A 22,561-nucleotide genomic window follows, 5' to 3' on the forward strand; every position below is an offset into this window, starting at 1 on the left:
CACTAGTTAACATTCTCCTTTAGTTTTTATATTTAGGTTCTTATTAGTTTTTATCATTATATTTTTTTAGTTTTATTTTTTTAAAAATTAATGGAATCTTTACTTTTGTAAAAAAAAATCAATGTAACTAATTCCTTTAAATTCACATATCATATGCCAAAATCTTAGTCTGTCACGTGTCAAAATCTGAATTCTCTTATACTTTGAATGTGTCACATGTCAAAATTAGAGGGGTTTCAAGGTAGAAAATAATCCATATTTTTACACATAACAGACTTAAATTTTGACACATGACATTTCTAAACTTGGTAATGCCAATTTAATAAACACACTGTGTCCTTCTACAAAAGAATAGACACTCAATTGAGTAAAAAACAAATATATGGACCAAAATAAGCACAAAATCTAAACATAGAGAGCAAATTACTCATTAAGCATACTTTTTATAAAACATTTATATTTTAATACTAATTGTTGGTACTTGATGGATCTTTTGAGAGAGGATTTACTACGTAGACAGAACATCAATAAGACATGAGCACGGGCGGCTCAAGAATTTGAGAGGCTTAAAACAAACATAAAAAGATGAGGTTTTTTATTTAAAATTTATTTTTTGAGCTTTTATTGAAGCAAAATTCTTTATTAAATTGCCATATTTAGTTTCATTTAACATTTATTTTTCCATACATAATAAGGCTAATGAAATTAATATTTCTTGAGACATTGTTGATATTATTTTTATATAATTAAGAACATCAATTGAGTTTTCATTTTCCAAACCTATAATTTTCCTTAAGATATTTAATTATGAAAATAAATTACATCCATCAATATCCAACAAATTTTCATGTTTTAAAGATTTTCAAGGTTTAAGTATTTTTCCTTTTAAAAATGTACAATCTAGTGACTTTAAATTTTTAACACTAAATAAAAAAAATCAAAAATATCTTCATATATTTTAAATTGTTCAAATCTACTTTGAAGTGTCATAATTGTTTTATCTAAAATATAAAAAAAAGTTATCAATTCTAAATGATTCTTGAAAAGATTTTACAATTTCATTCTCAACATTTTCATCAAATTATTTCTTTCTATGACTAATACATTTTTCACGAAACTTAGGTTCTATACTCTTTTCAAAAGGAATTTTCTTGGCAAAAAAAATCAACGCATTTTCAAATCCATATGAAAGAAGACCTTTTAATTGTTGGATAGCTTCATCAATACACATATCTTTTAATTGTAAATTCTTACAAACTAAGATAACTGCAAAAAAAAAAAATGTCATACCAAATATTAATGCCTTAACAAAAATTCAAAGTTTTCTAGCTTATAAGTTGCTAAACAATCAACTTCACCTTTTATTTTAGGATTATCATTGGCTTCCGCTAATTCAAATAAAGCATATTTTATTTGTGAAGTTTGAAATCTTACAACTTTCACGCTTTTAAACTATCTATATGGTCTTATTAAATTTTTCACCTTTTTGTAGAAGAAGAAAATAAAGTATATGTACATTGTAACACACCAAAAAAATATCTAGGTTTTGGACAAGAGTTAGCCATATCTCAAAGTACTAAGTTTAAACTATGACAACCACACGAAGTATGAAATGTCTAGGATTAATATCAAGAAATTTTTCCTACACACCTTGATGTTTTCCTTTCATATTAGAATCATTACTATATTCTTGTTTTTTAAGGTCATTAATATCGAGTTGAAGATTTTATAATTCATCTACAATAACATCAAAAGTACTTTTTCCACTTGTATCATCTACATTTAAAAATTCTAAAAAATACTCATTAACTTGTATTGGAGTTAATGAAATATCTACACATCGTAATACAAAACACATTTGCTTTTGGTGACTTATATCTAGAATACAGTCAAGTATGGTTGAATAATACTTTGCATTCCTATTATTTTTGTTTTGATTTCACTTACTAAAAGAATTATCAACTCATTTTGTTTATTATACCCAAGTTACTGGTTATGAATTTCATCATTTTTAATTCGACGAATATATTCTTGCATAATTATATCAAATTCTACAATCATTTTAAGGAATGTAAATTGTCAAAATCCTAAAACCAAAACTCTAGAAGAGAATAAATCAAGGAGAGACAAAAAAAGTCACATGAAGATAAAAGAAGAAAATATAATCAAAATTGATTATAAGATAATAAAAATAATTAATTATTCTATTTTTCCTAAACAAAATATTCTTTTACTAAAAAACTGTTTTAACTCATTAAATATAAGTTTTAATACCAATAGAAATTAATCATAAACTTATAATTAATTTGATAGAGGTTATGTATATCAGTACCTAAAAAACTTTGTTTTCAATTTTTATTCTTAAACATAATTTTATAATTAATTTAATAAGTCCATAACTAAATTACTCGGTGTAAAGTATGAAACGAATCTTGAGTTTTGATGCATATTTGTATTTTGCAAATGTCTCTTTATTGTAAATGTAAATGTTATTATTAATATATGTTATTGTACATGTTATACCATATGTTCTCTTGAAAATTACAAATTTGTTTTATTTTCAGGATTGAAATTGTGAACTTGACTAGGAGTTGCACTATGTATTTAGAGTTAAGAGTGATGTTGTGTCTTCATGCTTTATACTAAAGGGGGATAAAAGGGCATACAAGAGTTAATTTCTATACTTCTTGTAAACCAGATGGGACAGAGAATATTTGTAATAATTGGTTGATTCATAAAGTCATAAATAGTTGGTAAAAGAAATATAAATGTAGTCTAGATTGAAATGAACCAATATAAAAACAATAGTTATAACTGCTATTTCTATTACATGAGTATAAGCTCTTGACAATTTTATAAAAGCTGGTGGATGTATTTGTGAACATATTCTAAAACTATTAAATAATCCTATTACAATGTTTAATATACAGTCTGCTACGAAAACTTTTCAAAAATATGCTTATAAGTTCTATTTTACCCCTCATTCTAGAACTGACATTTTATTTCAAGTAAAAGAAAGACATGTTCAAAACTAGATGCATTTTCAAATGTAAAAGCTTCACTCAATGAAGCTATCTCTCAAGAAGGAGTATTTCTTTGTATACCCTCTCTTCAATAGTTATCCTTGTATCTTAAGAAAGTCTTTTATTTAGTTAGAAGTATTAATTAAATAATACTTAAGAAAGTCAGAAGTGACACCTTTGGAGTTCTTGGTAGCTTCAAAAAGCAAACTCATTCATTCTCAAATGCATCTCTTTCACTCTGGTCTTTTCCTTCCTTTCCTAGCTACTGTTATTTTCAATTTCTTCTTCCTGTAAAAAGCTTTTTCTTCAATCCTTGAAACCTTTGGGCACTAAGACCCACCATCATCTTTGCCATAAGTGGATAATTGGTTACAAAGTTCCACGAAAAACAAGCTTCCACAACCACCGTTGCCAAACAACAAACATTCTCCAGAATTTGAAGCTTGCATGGATGTCCATCTTCAACTCTTGAGTTCTCCAATGATTCTGTCACGTTCTCTGATACATACAGTTAGTTTGTCAGTACACATTTGTATCATATCATCACGACATTAAACATTTGACGAGGTACACAGTTTTAATTTTAAAGCATCAATGGTGAAATTTGCCAAATTAAAACTTGAGATATAGAATGTGCACAAGTGTGAAATATCAATGGGACTATAAGACTTTGGCATCCCAACTAGTTCTCACCTACTTGTACTGTTACCTAGTTTATTGATTTTACAGCTTGCATGTTATACTACAATCTCCAACAGTTGTCTCCCTCCAATTTACAAGGTGAATAACCATTGCGTTAAATTAAATTAAGTTTGACCATTGAATCATTTTAGATCTGAAATTAATAAAATAAAAATAGAGAGAAGTTTAAATAAATATTTGTTACATTACTAGTTTATGTATTAGCTTATGCAAAAACATCTTATATTAATCTCTTTAAATAAATAGTTTCAGTTACTAGAGAAGTTTTTTTTCCATTTGATTTTCCTGCTACTGATTATTAAAAAAATATATCAACACTGAATCTTAACACAGCATTTTATTTCACAACAACCAAATTGTTTTTGCAGAGAGGTGGTTTCTTATTGACACGATGTAATATGTTTAATAGACAATTATGTCCATTAAGAATGTGATCAAAAGTTTAATCAGCAAATTTGTGTATTAAAACTAAGGTTAATTTATGAACTCTTGTTTTCCCATATAGGTGCTTGTAGAATATTTTATCTTTATCTAGTCTTAGCCAAAGTCATTTTACTTCCCAAGAACATTGTTTTCATAAAAAGGTGGGTTTCTTATCAACATAGTGCTATATTAGGCAGATAATTATGTCCATTAAGCATGTAATCAGTCATTAAATCTACAAGTCAGTGTACGAAAAGACATGATTAAAGGAAGAGAAGAGGTTTCCAATAAACTACTGTTATAAATACTTTTAATTGGCTTAAAAGAAATGGTCATAAAACAAGAGTTTGGATCCTCTCATGCGAGATTTCTGTTCAGTGAAATCTCAACTCTGAATTGAAAATAAGAAAACTTAAATAATAAAGAAAGAGATAAGGAATTTTGATTGTGGATATTTTTACTTTAGACACTCGCAGAGAAAATCTCACTTGAGAGAATCCAACTCACTGCTTTATGAAACCTGTTTGGTTTGCCTTCCCACCAGGCTCAAAACACAATTCAAGACTTTCTACTAAGTTCATCGTAATGCAAACACAGTTGCTCACACATTTATACAGTTAGCTTTCAAGTTTATTGAGGAGAAAGTTTGGGTCAAGGAGTATCCTCAAAATATCCTCACTTTAACTTGCAGATGAAATGTACAGACTATACGGTCTGATTAATAGAACAATTGTTTTTCTCTCAAAACAAATGGGCTATAATTGGTTATAGATGTATAGTAAGTAATCCATCTTTTGTAAAGCCAATTAGCATTTCATGTAGAGTTTTATAATACATACAATTATGAAATAGCATCCAAAGTAGTATGATGAGTGTACTGCTACTAGAAGTCATATGTTTCTTCTTTAGGTGGGAGTCCCCAAGAAATATATATTTTCATCAAATCTGAAGCTCTTCATTCAGGGTATGTGTGGTCGAGTTTCTTCATAAACACTTATAGGAGAAAAATACAAAAAAAAAATGAAATAAATTTCTATAAGAGATAAAATTAGCTTAAACATAAATTAAAATAAAAATTAAGTTAAGATACACTGGAGAATTTCTGAGTTAACTTATGCATAAACTAAATCTAACTTACAGTGAAATTAATTTCAATTTTTTCTTATTTTTATTTTCTAAAAGTATTTATAGAAAAGTTTGTCCAATCAGACCCTTGTCCTGGAAGTGAATAAAATTTGAGATCATGGTGAATTCCAAATCAATAGAGACAAATGGCATCATAAATCCATTCTACAAATCTTCAATCATTTCATGCAAACAGAAGCTTCAATTTACATGTTGAGGATAATAATATATGAACATATGGAGTGAGGGAATATTACCTCGAGAACAACTAACAAATATCACACCAGCACTGACGCCTGAGTATACACACGTGAGACAGCATTAGAACAATCTCTGCACCAAACCCTGATGGTTGCTTTAGTGCATTTAAAGCGATTATAGCTCTTTAACTAGTCAGCCACAAATGTATCATAGGAGTGCCAAAATCTCCATCGAAGCATTATAAGATTAAGGCAGCAAATTTACACTAAAGCATCCGATGATAATGATGTTGTAAATACTTTCATGCCTAGCCCCTTCTTTTGATGAACTCCTAATTGTCACTTTTATCATCACGCTGAAAAGGCCTTAAGAGCAATAAATTATCTGTGGGCATAAATATTGGGCGAGCTATGAGCATCAGAAGTTTAAACGATAAGACTTTTCTGAATGACTTCAACCTCTGACTGCAAGGGACAATGAAAATATTCTAATTCGATGAAGTCAACTTTCACTTCTGATCTGATCACACCCTTTCTAGCTGTAACCAATATTCCTAATCCATCAACAATTTTGATGTAGAAGTATGAGGAGATTGTACTTGGTTTTTTCTTTAAGGAATGATACTCTTACTGCTGAATACTTTTCCAGTTAAATTCCCTTACCCTTTACCAACTAGGAAGAGATGCAGAATTCCCTTATGACTAAAAAATCAATCGAATTCAACTTCTAAATGACGGTTGGTATGGAATTCTTGTCACACAGATCAATATTTCCTCTTCCACAGAGTGCCATAAATTTATCATAAAATTGCAACAAAGGACATTTATCTATCAAGTTGGAACCAATGTATGCATCTTTGAGGAGCACAGTACTCCGTTCACCTTTATTAGTGAGGTAAAATATTCCCTGATGCTTTATCAAGCAAAGCAGTAATTGAGATGGCAAAAGACACTCTGAATGAAATGCCTCAAGCTGTGCAGATGTCATCCTCTTCTCCATGGTCAAGCTCAGGAGCTCATGAAGCACCGCCACAGATCGTTTTCGAGCTTTTGGATCAGCAGCATCAAATCTCCTTGCATTCAAATAAGGAGAAGGGAACTCCAACTTCTGCCACCTCTCAAGCTGCTCAAGGTAACCAACATTAGGCCTAAAACCAGCAGGAAAATTCATTTTGAATGCAAATGGACCAAGGTAGTTCCCATCTCTCGAAATCTTCACCTTCCTCCTATCCCCGTTTGCCTTCAGGTCCAAAACTCCTTCCTGTGCCAACCTAATTCGTGTATAAACTAACTCATTTTGTACCCAAAAGAATTTATGTTCAAAGTCTCACTATTTATGTCATTGTAAGGTAACACCTTTTCACTGAGAAATAATCACCTTTTTAAATTAAAAAGACTTTTAAAAGCTGCAAAAAATTAAATTAATCATTCAAAATAAGCTAATTCTAACTCACTAAGAAGACAATTTCTTAAAAGTTTAACAAATCCAAACATGTATCTAGAATAGCAACTTAAACGAAAAAAAAACAATTATTATACTAAAAAAATCAATACATTTTAAATAAAACTATGATCCGTAATATTACGAGAAGTAACCAGTAGAGACTTTAATTTTCATAATGTTATGGAAGATCATATTCGCAGAAGGGTACTAAAGTTAAGAATCATGGACTATGTTTGAGATCTTCCATTCATCAGCAATAATTATATCTTTAAATAAACTATATAAATAAAATGCAAATCTTATCAAACAAGTCGACTATACAAAGTTTAGTTAGATTCAAACCAAACTTCAATATGATTTGAGAATCTATCCCAGTAATAATCGTTGACCTTTTATGGTACTCATTATCTGGTTGTCATGAGAACATTCACGTCCAACTTGCATGATTGAGACAGCTGGTCCTCGGAATAAAAGGATACCTTGAGGATCCCTTATTGACCAATGATATGATTAATATAACGTATATAAACACAACATAAACTCCATCTTATAAGTCGATTTTACCTAATGATAGACTAAAATAGAATCTTTAAGGGGATATAAATCTCATCTAATGAGCTAGTTTTATAGAATTGAGTTAAGTATAACCCAAATTCTAACATACTACGATATTTTTTTGAGAAGGATGAATGGACACAAACACCAAAATCAACAACCAAATTAACTTTCTTCTTAAGAGTTGTGTCTATCCCTTTCCTTGATGTTCTCTCTTGTCTCTCTTTTTCTCTCTTAGTAATAAATTACAGCTCTCTTTTTCTAATAACAAATTGATTAGCAGCAGAGACAATTTGAGATAAAAACATATACAATATTTAAAAACAAAAAGTCCTATAATATAGCAAATTCCAAGACATGTAAAATGCAACTATTACATTGTATTACATTGGTTGGCTTGGCAGAGTTTTCAGCAAAAATCATTTTGGAACAAATAAGAAAATAAACTTTTTTTCATAATGTAAAGCTTTCATATGAAAAAACTTCCACAATGTATGTGATAACTATTATCCAAACACGTACCTAGTCTCTCTGGCAGTGACAGCCAAGGTGGAATCCCAATCCTCCAACAGAAGACAATCCCTTCCACGGAAGCGCCTGACCGTGAAAAACTGAGGGTACTTCGGAACCAAACAGTCCTTAAAATCGGAGGGAAGGCCCAACTGAGGCCCAACGAGCTCCACCGTTTGAAGCGGCAGCTTGCAATCGACGCAGAGCATGAGCAGCTTCCGCAGGTTGGTGACCAAGAGGGGTTCCATGGAGGCTCGGGCGTGGGCCTCTTCCTGGGCTAGGTTTCGGGCCCGGCCAGTGAGGGAGACGGAAGGGGGCGCCCCGGCGACGCGGAAGACGGAGGGGTGTTTGTCGATGAGGGCCATGAAGGCCCATTTTCGAACGAAGCCGACGTTCTTCTCGAGATCGCGGAGGAAGAGGGGAGAGTGATGGGGCTGAGATAGGATGAGGGAGGTGAGCTGGAGAATCATCAATGGCTTCTTTCGCAGTTCCATCACTCTGTCTAGTTCAGCCACTCTGTGGTACGTTTTCTTCTTCGGCCTTCTTCCGCCACTGGATTTGTGCCTAACGCCGAAACGCGCATTTCTTGATACGCAGAAAGGAATGGCGCGGCGGAGCATGGCGAAGAAGAATTTTGAAAGGGAAGTGAGAGCTTCCGAGCGGAGAAGTGGTTTAAGATCTTTTGCTACTTATTTTATTCAGATTAAATTTAGATGTATATATATATATATATATATATATTTTTAATTTGGTACCCGAATTTTGTGATTAAGTTCAATTGGTATCAATATTTTTTTTTCTTTAATTTAGTACCCTAATTATATAAGGAGATTCAATTTGATTCTTTGTGTCAAGTTAGAATTAATACCGTGTCCGTACACGACATATGTCAATTCATGAAATTTTTAATTTTTTTTAAAAAAAATTAATTTTTAAAAAAATAATAATTTTTTTTCCAAAAAATTTAAAAACTGTGACGTGTCAGTTTATCATCTTGTCACGTGGCAGTTTACAATCATGACACATGGCAGTGGTATTAGTTGTTTTCAATTTAGTACCCAATTTAAATTTTTGGTTCAATTTAGTACCCAATTTTTTAAAATAATCCAATTTCGTCCTTTCCAATTTGAGACCAAATTAATAACTAAGTTTAATTATAACTTATATATACATGTTAAAATAATTGTTTTGAATTTATACATCAAATCACTACACCTAAATATTCAAATTATTTAATTTTTTACAAGTGTAAAAAATTACAAAGGTTAAAATGTAAAAAATAAAATAATTTAAGTATTTAGGTGAAATAATTTGATGTATATATTAGAAAAAGTTATACCTATATTTTTTTATCGAAACTTTAAGTATTATTTTTATTTGATATTATTGGATTTTTATTTTGAAAAATTCGTTGTAAATAAGTTTTTTATGTCATTAGTATATTAATGGTGTTAATTATGCATCACGCATTAGCACGTGATTTTTTTTGTTATAATTTAAAAAAAAAATGTCATGTGTTAATTTGACATTGTGCTATGTGGCAAAGATATTGTGATGTGATAATGCCACATATCACTATTGGATGTGAAAAGTCTCAATGTAATTTATATATTTTTTATTTTGTATTAGAATAAAAATTCGGATTCAGTCCAATTAAGTTTCCTTCCTATCAATCCGGAAGTTCTTCTCAGATATAAGGAAATGATTCAGTTCCATAGCTAAAGATCATAATTCTCGAACGAGCAATCAAAAAGATTCTGGAGCGTCTGTAGGTTTAGGTATTGTTCCTCCAATGATCGTAGTCCCGAGTACTTCTTGGCGAGTTTGAATATGATCAGATTTATAAGTAAGCATCTCTTGTAAAATATGAGCAACACCAAATCCTTCCAAGGCCCAAACCTCCATTTCGTCTACCCGTTGTCCTCCCTGCTTAGCCCTTCCTCTAAGTGGTTGTTCATTTTTTGTAAAACTGAATCCATTTCAGTCTCTATTCAAGTTAAGACAAAATTTTACCTTTATATAAATGTCACAATGGTATTTCTAATAAGATTAATTTTTTATTTTACATTGAACTTTATTTAAATATTGTTTCAAATATTTATATTCAATAATTTATAAACAAATGTTAGAATTGGTTTAAAAATAACAACTTTATAAATTGAATTGTAAAATTTTAAATATATTTATTTTAAATTTTTATAAAGTTTTTATTTTTAAAATAACTCTAAAATTTATCTATAAATTATAAATATATAAATATTTAAAACAAAATTTAAATAAAATTCAATGTAAAATATACATCTAAATTATGATGAAGGAAGATGGTGTAATTGTTGTTTGTCTTTTTGTTTTTAATTTGTTGATTAATTTTTTTTTTCTAATTTTTTTAATTTGACGATCATTTTTTTAATAATAAGTTAAGAGATTAATTAAAAAATTTCGAACAAAAAGAAGAATCGAAAGAGATTTAAAAACAAATAGTTAGATGAAGATGAGAAAACAAAGATATTAATGATATCTTTTACCAATAAATCAATCAACAAAATAATTAAATAAAAAATTAAAATCAGAACTTTTAATAATTTAAAATATGAAGTTACAAATAATTTTCTCACAAAAATAAAGAGTAATTTTTTAATTTTAATTATAAACATTTAATTTGTGTTAGTGTATGGCCGGGTACATCCCGGTCCTCTTGGTCGAGTACATCCCGGCCCAAGGGGTGGCAGGCGGAACATGTGGTTATGACGCAGAGGTACAAAGGGGCAGCGTGCAATCAAACCCCAGAAAGGAAGGAGTTGATATTTGATAAGTACAAACGGGCAAATCCCAAAAAGGAAGGAGTTGATATTTGAGAAGTACAGACGGGCAAACCCCAAAAAGGAAGGAGTTGATATTTGAGAAGTACAGACGGCCAAACCCCAAAAAAGGAAGGAGTTGATCTTTGACAAAAAGTACAGACGGACAAATCTCAGAATGGAAAGAGCTGATCTTTAACAAAGACACAGACGAACAATCTCAGCCAACAAGGAAAGAACTGATGCGTGCAACCTCAGTCGGAAAGGGAAAGAATCGATCCTTGAATACAAACGGCCCGCAAATAATAATAACAGGTCCATTAAGAAATTAGTATAAATTAAGGCCTAGTGATCAGGTAAATGTACGTTTTTCTCACTAACCAATTACACCCCATATCAATCACTCTCTGACTTGAGCATCGGAGTGCCTGCAGGTACCCCCACCCCCGGAGTGCAGACGGTAGGGAGACTCAGGAGGAGTCCAGGGAGGAACAAGAGCAGGTTCGACACAGACATGGAGGAACAGGAGGAGGTTCGACACAGAGGGTTCTTGAGATCGTCTGGTTCCGCACCGAAATAGTATCGATCAGGTACAATTTTTATAGGTCCTAGTTTGTTTTATTAATGTTAGGTTGACTTTAATTTCGTCCCACAATTTTAAAGATTTTTTATTATATTTATTTATTTTTATAAAAATATATCAATGTTGTTTTTTCTGTCAAATTGACTATAAGTCTCGCCAACCGGATGATAAAGATATATGATGTTTAGGGATATCAACAAGGAGAGTAGGATACGAGTAATAGTTTTACCGTATTTTACTCGTTGGATAAATATTTGTCATGTATTCGTCTTTATATCTGTGCAAATATTTATAATGCGGGTACATGCATGTTTTTTTTAATATTCATGGATATTCACAAGTACCACAACATATTTTCATCATCAATTTAAATAAAATATAATACATAACATTCATAAATTTTAAATAACTCGTTTAAATAGTGTCGAATGATAGTTTACAAAGAAATGGAGATGTTTTAAAACCAATTGATAAAAAATAACTAACTCAAAATTAATGGGTTAATATTTTAATCATGTTCTTTTATTTCTATTTTTTAATTTAATTAGAGTATAGCGAGTATGGGTATACGAATACTATGATACTCGTACCCGATCTCTTAACATGCGGGTATAAAAATACTCGTTATCTATCGATATCCATTTACAATATTCATTTATATTGGGAAAACGTCTCGAGAATCATTTTATTAATAGAGAAATAAAATAAACATAAAGAAACGCATAGACAACTCTCTCATGCTCTTTGACCCCAAGTACACTCACACCCTCCAAAGCAATAATTTAACTCAAACCTCACAACTCAATTATTACAAGAGTATAAGAAAAAAAGAATAAGAATAGTCAAATACAAGCTTTGAAGTGTCTTTGACTCGGGGTAAGGAACATCATGGAATTAAAGCCCATTATATAGTCACTAGCACTCACCCCCTAGGTTATCCTAGGCGATATGAGACTTTTCAAGACGTATTATTTTCATCAGCCCAACATTCTCCACCCTAATTAAAATAAACACATCTTCATTGCATGTACCACCAATCATTATAAGACCTTAGAAAATGACGTTTTAAAAGTGATAGTGGTTTAAAAATAGTGAGACGATTATTTTAATATTAAAAAGTTTTAATATAAATAGAATTGTTATAAACGAGTTTCATTGTTTAAAACACATCATCTCTCTAGAAACCACTTTTCTAGAGTTCTCTGACTTCTCTCTAGAAGTTATGTCTCTTTGGTCATTTGATTGAAGAACTGAGATCGTAGGATTGATCCTCTCGGCAAGCTCTTCAAGTTGGACTAATTAGTTTATCTGTTCGCGTAAGTTGAGTTTATGCCCTCTTTTTGGTCAATTTTTTTTCTGTCGCATGTGAGTCATCTTCCTCTTGAATGTGTTCTTTTAATCATTTGTATGAGTCTTTGTTGATCAGTGATCATAAAGGCATGTCCTAATTGTTCTTGTGATGTTTCTATGTGTAGATAGAGCATCCTATGAAGTTAGTGATATTTGGCATTTTTAGAGATGTTTAAGCTGGATAACTAGTAAGGGAAGCTAACTTTAAGCTTGTGTTGAACTGAGTAATATCTAATTTGTGAAATTCTCCTTAGATTGTTGGTGCTCTAAATTGATATGATTTTAATTGATTGTTTTTGTGTTTAAATTGAGGTGTGATTCTTTATTCTAGGAAGTTGCTTGAATTGGTAGTAATTGGGAATTTTAGGATCTGATTCATTGATCAAATTGGTATCAACTTTATGGTTTAAAGACTAATTTGAGCTATGAAACATGCCTAGATTGCCAAAAATTGCAAAATTGATGTTGTTGATATTTAATACAATGCTAAGCCTCACGTGGCAATGTTAAGTGCTCGTTTTTACGAATCGATTGGCGTTGATCGTTGGCCAGGTGGCGCTGATCGCTGGGTTTTACGAATTGATCAGTGTTGGGTGCTACCCAGTTTTTCACCACTACGTCCTCTTGGTAAAATGAAGATTCCCGCTTCGTTAACCGTCAAATCAAACTGAAATTTTGATAGTTGATCCTAAGCACGTGATTCTTTATTTTAACCTGTGGGATCTTTGTTTTGAAGTTTGTGGTTACGAAAATGATTTTCACCATTTTGATGTACTTTATGTTTGTATATGTTTGAGATTGTAATTGTTTTATATGTGAATATGAAAAAGTGATTAAAGATGTATATGATTGGTTTATATTATGAAACAAAGGTATGTAGTGAACTGTTTAAGGTATTTCCTGGGAGGAAATCCCATTGGTGATGTGTTTCATTAGGGTGTGCCTTAACAGTCAGTATTGTTCCATTTTTGTGAAGATATCCTAAACTCTACTAGTTATTCATACTCATGTGGAGGATAATGGTTAGGTGGTGAGAGTAGCATGATGGTTCCATTTTTCTTATGACTATAAAAGAGATTAACCTTATGTGTGGTAGCTAAAGGAGAGCAGCTCGGACAAACAAGTTATTTCATTATTTCACCACAGGTGCATGGCTTCACTAGTCTGACACAAGAGCACGTATCCAGATAATATTGAGTCTAGAAGAGTTTGATTCATAATATGATATGCTATGTGGTTGTGCTATATTTGATGAATATGGAAATTTGTATGCATCTGTATTCTCTTCTTTAGTTAGCTTCAAGGTTATCAAACTTGAGAGTCTACGTAGACTTGTGAGAGCTTCGTAGACTCGACTCGCATACTTGACTCGTAGACTCGTAAGAGTCTACTTCATCTGAAAAGTTATATATAGTACCATACAAATTCAAAATTTCATCACCACAATTAATGCAAAAAGTAAACAATAGTTCAATAATTCTAAATAACTTAGTTCAACACACATGCCTAAGTTATATAAGTTCAAAGTACACCAAATACATAAGTTAATACAAATCACATCATAAATAACTTCAAATTTCTGGCTCCAATCCTCTAATTATATCATCTCCAACATCATCTTCTCCATCACCATCAAGCTCTTCATCATATGATAAGTGTGCATCATCAACATTGGCATCAAAAACTATATTATCAAGATCAAATGCTTCTAAAGTAGGATCAACTGAACTTGGCCCAACTATGTCAACATTTCCCTCGTCACCTTCACCTTGAACAAGCTCAAACCTAACATTATCTCCATCTTTTGTTATCCATTCATCATCAGACTCAATATCATCAAATGAGAGAGCAACTATTTTCCTAATTTGTTTACTTTTGAGCTTCAAGTTGTACATGACATAAACCAAGTCATTCATCTTTTTTTATGCAAACGGTTTCTTCTTTTTGTGTGCACCTATAAACAAATATGAATGTTTACAAGCCAAAAATTAGAAACAAAAAATAACTTAACAAAGTTGACTTACCATTTCAAATGAGCTCCAATTACGCTCACACCCAGAAGAACTGCAAGTTAAGTTCAAAACTCGAATGGCAAATCGCTTCAACTCTGGAGTTCCATCTCCAAACATCTCCCACCATTCTCCAGGAAGCATAACTTTCCTACAATCTTTTGCATTTTCCATTGAGAAAAGTCCTTTTGTAAAATGAAACTCTATAAGCGGCAAATTAATTTTTTTCCTTTCTACAACATCCTTGACCAATCTTTTCATGCATTCATACAACCCTTCCTTTACCTCAACATCATCATTTCTAAAATTAGGTTCATAGTGCATGTGAGGGTTAAGGTAATATGCAGCCGCATGCAAAGGTCTATGAAGTTGATTATTCCACCTCTCATCAATTATGTTCCAAATCGGTTCATAACTACAATTATGCAATCATGCAATGTTAGAAATAATTACACAAAATATGGATTGACAATTTAAAAGAGATAAGGTATATAAATATTACCTTTTCTTAATATTATTGAAGTTAAATTTGATCTTCTCTTTTGCAGAATCCATTTCTTCATAAATGAAACCCATTGCGGGTTTTACATCTGAATCCACTAGTCGAATGACCACCATCAAAGGAGTAGCAACTTTGAGACAAGTGGTTACATTCTTCCAAAATCGGCTATCTAATACCACATGCTCAATTTTTCTCCTTTCTATTGAAGTTCCAAATTTCTTGATTTCCACTCATTAGAGCTAAAGAAGCTCATTAACGATGCTTTCAATTCATGGAGACATGCAAAAGTTAAATAAGATGTGGCAAATCTAGTCATACCTGGACTTATCAAGTCTCTACCTTTGGTGAACTTCTTCAGCATGCTAATTAGCATTGCTCTACCATAAATGTAGGTAGTGATTCTTCTCCCCTTCTTGATAGTAATTTGATAGACCTTTAAATGTTTCTCAAAATCTTCAAAGATCAAATCAATGCAATGGGTAACACATGGAGTCCAATACAAATGCTCCCGTTTTTTCATCAATAAGTCCCCAGCTGCCTTGAAATTTGTAGCATTATCGGTAACCACTTGAACTACATTCTCCTCTCCAACAAATTCCACTACATCATCCAACATCTTAAACACTTTATCTGCAGTTTTTGAGATATCTGATGTATCCAATGAATAAAGAAATACGGTCCCTTTAGGACTATTCACTAGAAAGTTACAAATTGAACGTCTTTTCTTATCAGTCCACCCATCAGACATGATTGTGTAACCAGTTCTTTTCCACTCCTCCTTAAACTCTTCAAGGATTACACGACTTTTTGCACTGCTTGTTTCAAAAGTTTTTCTCTAATATCATGATATGATGGAGGTTTGTAGCCAACTCCATATCTTCCAATCATTTCACACATTTTTGCAAAAGCAGGATTTCTAATAACATTGAATGGAATAGCACTTGTGTAAAAAAATTCAGCCATTTGAGCATCAACTTTTTCTTTATCCCCTTTCTTGTACAACTAATTTAAAGTAGATTGAACACCTTGACTGAATTTTTCCATTCCTTTATTTTTGAACATCATACTACTGCTACTTTGATTGGTATCCACCTCTGCCACAACTTTCATCATTACAACTTTCACTTCTTCAGGAACTGAGGCACATGGTTCAGAATCATATATAGTACCAGCAATATGATGCTTAAATATGAAAATCCCTCCATTGAATGTTTTTGAGCAATAGTTGCATTCCTTTATTTTTGAACATCATGCTACTACTACTTTGATTGGTATCCACCTCTGCCACAACTTTCATCATTACAACTTTCACTTCTTCATAAACTGAGCCACATGGTTCAGAATCATATCTAGTACCGACAATATGATGCTTAAATCTGAAAATTCCTCCATTGAATATTTTTTAGCAATAGTTAGCATTTAACTTTTTTTCCATTGCCCAAAACATCTGTTCCATGTTTCCATCCAATGTTAGTACGGTTTCCTGAAGCATTCTTACTTCTAGGTCTAGGAGGTCTAGCATTGGGCTCACAAGAATTTGAAATTGTCCCACTTCCAGACATTGCAAAATAGCAATCAACTAGAAATAAAATTATTTGTCTTTTTCGAAAACCATAAATAAAAAAAAAGATATTAAATAAAAAAATAAACATATAAACATACGTAATAATAATAATTAAGAAACTAAGAAACAATAAATAAAAAGAATAAATTATATATTAAAAATGATTAAATTATGCTTTTAAACCCCATTTTCGTAGCAAAATTTGAATTTGGTCCCTCAATTAATTAGTGATGGAGTAACAGTGTTAAATGAGGTACCACGTGTCAGCTTCTGGATTTTTTGGATTTTTTTTTATTATTTTTTTTTGAATTTTTTATTATTTTTTATTATTTTTTTTAAAATTTTTAAAAAAATTTAAATTTTGTCACGTGTCAAGCTGACATCGTGCCACGTGGCAGTGACAGTGCCACGTGGCAGTGACAATGCCACGTGTCACTATTTGGGAGGTGTCATTTTCTCATTCTCAACTTGGTCCCTCTATTTTATTTTTTGTCTCAATTTAGTCCCAATTTTTGTAAAAATTATGCAATTTCATCCCCCTCCAAATTGAAACAAAAATTATAAAATGTTATACAAATATTTTTATTAAATGATTTTTTTATTCAAATTGATATTTTTATTATATATTTTCAATAAAACCAAGTTTCTTTAAATTTGTTTCACATTAAATTTTACTTAAAATTGTTTTAAAATTTTAAATTTATTTGTTTTTTATTGTTACATAAACTAGTTAATTTTTCTTAAATTATATAATTGTTATTTTTATACTAACTAAAATATTTGTATAGAAATTATTGAATTTTACACATTTTAAAAATATGCAATTATTTAAAATATAAATTCAAATAAAAAACAATATTAAAGTATAATGTAATAAAATATCAATATTATTTATGAATTTTTTTATTAACATTATTTTCTATTAACAACTTTAAAACAATTTTAAATAAAGTTTAACGTAAAATATAAATTAAAATAAACTTAATCTTGTTAAAAATATTTACTTGAAATATCAATTTTGATAGAAATATTTGTGCCTATTTATATAGAAATTAAATTTGGTTTCAATTTGGAGGGAGACGAAATTGCATAATTTTTACAAAAATTGGGACTAAATTGAGACAAAAAATAAAATAAAGGGACCAAATTGAGAATGAGAAAATGACAACTCCCAAATAGTGATACGTGGCACTGTCACTGCCACGTGGCACTATGTCCACTTGACACGTGGCAAAATTTTAATTTTTTTAAAAATTTTAAAAAAATTAATAAAATATAAAAAATTCAAAAAATTCAAAAAATCCAGAAGCTGACACGTGGCACCCCATTTAACACCGTTACTTCAGCCCTAACGGAAAGGACTTGATTGGGTCAAATTTCCCAAAATAGGGACCAGATTGAGATAAAAAATAATTGAGGGACCAAATTCAAATTTTGCTATGAAAATGGGGACTAAAAGTATAATTTAACCTAAAAAAATAAAGACCCATTTCAGCGGTACTATGCGACCCATTTCAATATCATGATTCAAGACCCATTTCAATTTTAACACTTTTAAAATAATAACCACTGTGACCTATTTCTTCAAATGAAATTATAAAATGCAAACTGCAAAATCAGAAAACCCATTTGCGAAGATCCATTTGCTTACCACTCAACTACGGGACGCAGAGATCAGAGATGAGAAATGTGAAATGAGATGTCACGAAGTTGGTCGAAGGTCGTGAGGCTGCAATCGGAGGTCGCAAGGCTGGTCGGAGGTCACAAGGCTACAATCATAGGTCGCGAGGTTGCGAAAATGTCAACGCTTTCACCTTCTGAATCTCGTCGGGGCTGCTTCGATCTTTGCTTCTTTTTTGATTAGGGTTTGTGGGGTTTTTTATTTGGGCTTCAATCACTGATTTCATATGAGTATTCAATTTCTGATGTTGGGGCTTTTGTTTGGGTTTAAAATCTGCATAGGAACGACATATTTTCATGTCGTTTTGTCTCCCATTACAAACTCGATGACTCGTTTCGAACTCGCGAGTCTGTTACGAGTCAACTGAGTTTATTCCGAGTCCACTCCGAGTCTGAAAAAAAACGAGTTTACGAGCGAGTTAACTCGTGAACAGTGCACTGACTTGCAGACTCGTACGGGTTTACAAGTCAACCCGCGAGTTCGATAACCATGGTTAGCTTACCATTCTTCAATGTTCTTTCCTTTGTTGTTTATTTTCTTTTGCAATGATCATCTTATTGATGTGAGCATATGAAAATGTAGATGTAGTGGTACTTTTTGTGGTTGAGGCGTTATCAGTTTGGGCGGTCGAGCGAGATTAGATCCTGTTAGGTATAATTTGGAAATAGAAGGATAATATAATAGCTGGAGAAATGTATAATATTATTGTAGTCTTATATGATATGACTGTATTAATATACCATATACATTGGACTATCTACTTTCTGAATATTCATAATAAAATGTTTTATTTAGTAGTTCTTAAGTTGTTAAAATTGGGATGTTACAATCATACTCCCATAAATAGTATCAATTGGAACAAAATCGTCCCAAGAATTCCATGCACCCTACATCAATGCTAACCAATGCCCGTGTATAATCACCACACATCTTGCATAAATACTAGTCAATGCTCACGCATAAACATCATACACCCTTCATCAAAACATTGTCGCAACCCATGATGCAAAACCATCAAACCTTACGAAAAGCAACAGATCGAACATCTGCACTTCACAACCGTCGTGCCATTTGACTCCCTCGCCAAAGACGCAACACTCGTCGACGTAACACCTACTAATGTAGCACCACCATTGACTCTCGTTGAAGTAGATCTGTAAAACATAGAGCACTTCCTCCACGCACATGCGAGCACCAACTACGATGTCCTTCACAGATCCAGGAGCATCTCACCACACACGAACTCCACTACAAATTCAGCATGACTCACAATCCTTGCACCTCCACGAACCCAACTGCAGGTTCACTATGACAATGATCCTTCTATCAAATTTCTCATTACAACTTCAGCATCCAAGGATGATTCTCCAACAACAACGAATTAATCTTTTCTTATGTGGAAGATCAAACTACTCTGCAACCACAAAGCATACTAAGAAAAAATCATACCGAACCATAGCTCTGATATCACTATTGAGAAAACCTCCGACAATCACTTATTAATAGAGAAATAAAATAAACACAAGAAAACACATAGACAACTTTGTCATGCACTTTGACCCCGAGTACATCCACACCCTCCAAAAAAATAATTTAACTCAAACCTCACAACTCACTTATTACAAGAGTATAAGAAATAAGAATAAGAAGAGTCAAATACAAGCTTTGAAGTCTCTTTGACTCGAGGCAAAGAACATCATGGACTTAAAGCCCATTATATAGTTACTAACACTCACCCCTTAGGTTATCCTAGGTGATGTAGGACTTTTCAAGATGTATTATTTTCATCAGCCAACCAATTTCCCACCCATTGCGAATTTTATCTACACATACCGTGGGTACAAGTCCCATGACTTGTGTTAGTATATTTTGTGTTGAGTATTTTATATTACTCGTAGTTTATTTGTTCATTTCTATATTTGAACAAGGATTTTTTTTCTTGTAATATTGAATCACATGCAGAGATAGTTTTTATATTTTAGTCGGGGAAGTTTTTAAATAGGATGGAGCATGAGTATGATGGTAACACAGCCATTTGTTCTCATGACCTAGATATATGAAGTTACATTGAAGTATTAGGAATTATTAAAGCTATTAGTTATCTTTCGATGAGGAGTTATGGTATTTTGAAGGTGGTAATGTGTTGGAGAATGAGTTGTAAATGTTGGTAGATGATAAAAATTCATTGAATATGTTAGATATGTTAAGGGGAAATGGTCAAGTTCTTATGTTTGTTGTGTATAATATCTCCTGACTTAAAAGGTTGAACATGTTTTGTATTGGAAGAGTGCAAAAATTATTTGCATAGGTGTATTTTGTTATTAAGAAATAGATAAATTGCTTACACATTTAGCCATTTTGTAAAAAGTCTGATGTGACTTGAAAGTATTTGGGTCAATGGAAGGCAATTCCACATGTAAAATGGTTATATGAATTTGCTTTTTCTTTTTTAGAAGACATACTGAGGATTTTGGTTGTTGGAACTTTCAATTTATCTTCTGACATTCTTCGTGTTTTTTCTTGGACAAAGTATTTTGTCGCGACTTCCATGAAACTTACAAAAACTCAATGTTGGGTTCACGTCCATGGCCTTCCCTTAGAGTATTGATAGCCGAAAGCAATTTTCTCAATAGTACATGGAATGGGTACATCTTTCTTTAGATGATTATACCAAGAATAAGTCTCGAAGCTTCTTTGCTATCTTTGTTGATGATGATTTGTCATTTGATTTTCTTAATCAAATTTTGGTGGAAAGACAAGGATTTGCATGTATGGTTGATATAGAGTATGAAAAAATTGTCTTTGTTTTATTCAAATTGTAAAATGATTAGTCATAATTTATCTAATTGTAGACAATTACAACACGATGTCCATGTTATCTATGGTAGGGAGAAAACAGTTGATGCAAAAATACAACAATATTATCATCTTAAGATAGTTGGTGTACAGGATGAGACTAAGGACTCTTTAGTTCAAGTGGTGGTGGAGTTTGTTCGCAAAAAAAAAAAGTTAATACCAAATTCTCCGAAGCAAAGCTTTCTAAATATCAAAAGTCTTTTTTGAAATCTGAGATGATTGATTGACAAATTTTATAATATGTTGAAGATTTTTTTTTTCTGGTATATGAAATTCAAAATATGAAATAATTTACATAAAGAAAATCGTGAATTTTTCTCATAATAAATATTTTTAGTCGCAATATAATTTTATTTTAAATTTAGTGTGATCTTTCATATTTTTTATTTATTTATTTATTAATAAAATATTTCATGTAATTCTCAACTTAAGCTTATTTGGAAACTGAAATAATGTCTACTTAAAATGTATGTTATTTTTTATTCAAAACAATATAAAATCTTTTTAAGATAAATAGTAGAATGCTTAATATGAAAAATATGACAATTGAAAAAAAATTAATTAATTTATAAAAAAGCTTCAAAGTTAAAAATAAAAATAAGAAATTCAATTTATTGATAAAAATGTATTTATCAATAAAATAAAATTTGCACACAACACCGTATTAACATGTAAAGTTCATTTTACATTTATGAATTAATTCATCGAATTCACCGAACAAGTAATCTTGCTAGAAAGTTATAACTGACGAAACTAGATTAACCAAAAAGTCTTCAATAGACTTTTCAACTACCAAGTCTAATATATATATATATATATATATATATATATATTCTTTGACACGATATTGTAACTAATAATTACTTCGAAAATATCCAAACATCGTAAACAACTTAGTTACTAGAAGGGTTCTGCAATTTTGAAACGACAAAACTTATAACATAGTTGATATATCATACACTAGTGCAAAATAAATATATTAGATCGGTTTCGGAGCCCATATTAGATCGGTTCTACAACCGATCTAATATACACTGATGTAATATGTCAAAGACATGTTAGATCGATTCTGAAACAATTGATCTAATATCTTTTACTGAAAAGAAAAAAAAAACATTTTCGAAAGTGACCATGCGAATGGGCAAAGGAGAAACGAACCACCAACAAACCACCACAGACCAACACCAACGAACCACCAAGTGAACCACCAACGAACCACCATAGAGAACACCGCAC

At 31.4% G+C, this 22,561-nt stretch overlaps 2 protein-coding genes and 1 pseudogene across 3 annotated transcripts; all 3 read right to left on the reverse strand.

Moving 5' to 3' along the window:
- Window positions 1-2,780: 2,780 nt before the first annotated feature.
- On the reverse strand, window positions 2,781-8,678 carry LOC114168142 (Ubiquitin carboxyl-terminal hydrolase family protein). 2 transcript variants are annotated; one of them, XM_028052876.2, is made up of 4 exons: window positions 7,995-8,678; window positions 5,531-6,744; window positions 4,988-5,141; window positions 2,781-3,521 (listed from the first exon to the last, which is right to left on the reverse strand). In XM_028052876.2, the coding sequence occupies exons 1-2, from the start codon at window positions 8,600-8,602 to the stop codon at window positions 6,201-6,203; spliced, it is 1,152 nt and encodes a 383-aa protein (XP_027908677.1). In that variant the 5' UTR covers window positions 8,603-8,678; the 3' UTR covers window positions 2,781-3,521; window positions 4,988-5,141; window positions 5,531-6,200. The 2 variants fall into 2 exon arrangements, with proteins under 2 accessions (XP_027908677.1, XP_085525560.1); XM_085669434.1 differs by lacking the exon at window positions 4,988-5,141.
- Window positions 8,679-14,210: 5,532 nt separating this feature from the next.
- LOC114170133 (uncharacterized) lies at window positions 14,211-14,651 on the reverse strand. Its single transcript, XM_028055616.2, has one exon. It carries the CDS (start codon window positions 14,627-14,629, stop codon window positions 14,285-14,287), a length of 345 nt encoding a protein of 114 aa, XP_027911417.2. The 5' UTR covers window positions 14,630-14,651; the 3' UTR covers window positions 14,211-14,284.
- Window positions 14,637-16,786, reverse strand: LOC146880929 (uncharacterized; annotated as a pseudogene).
- Between the last annotated feature and the right edge of the window lie 5,775 nt (window positions 16,787-22,561).

The sequence above is a fragment of the Vigna unguiculata genome, chromosome 11 (assembly GCF_037176805.1).
Source record: "Vigna unguiculata cultivar grain cowpea cultivar isolate G323 ecotype 2 chromosome 11, ASM3717680v1, whole genome shotgun sequence".
NCBI classification, from domain to species: Eukaryota; Viridiplantae; Streptophyta; class Magnoliopsida; order Fabales; family Fabaceae; genus Vigna; species Vigna unguiculata.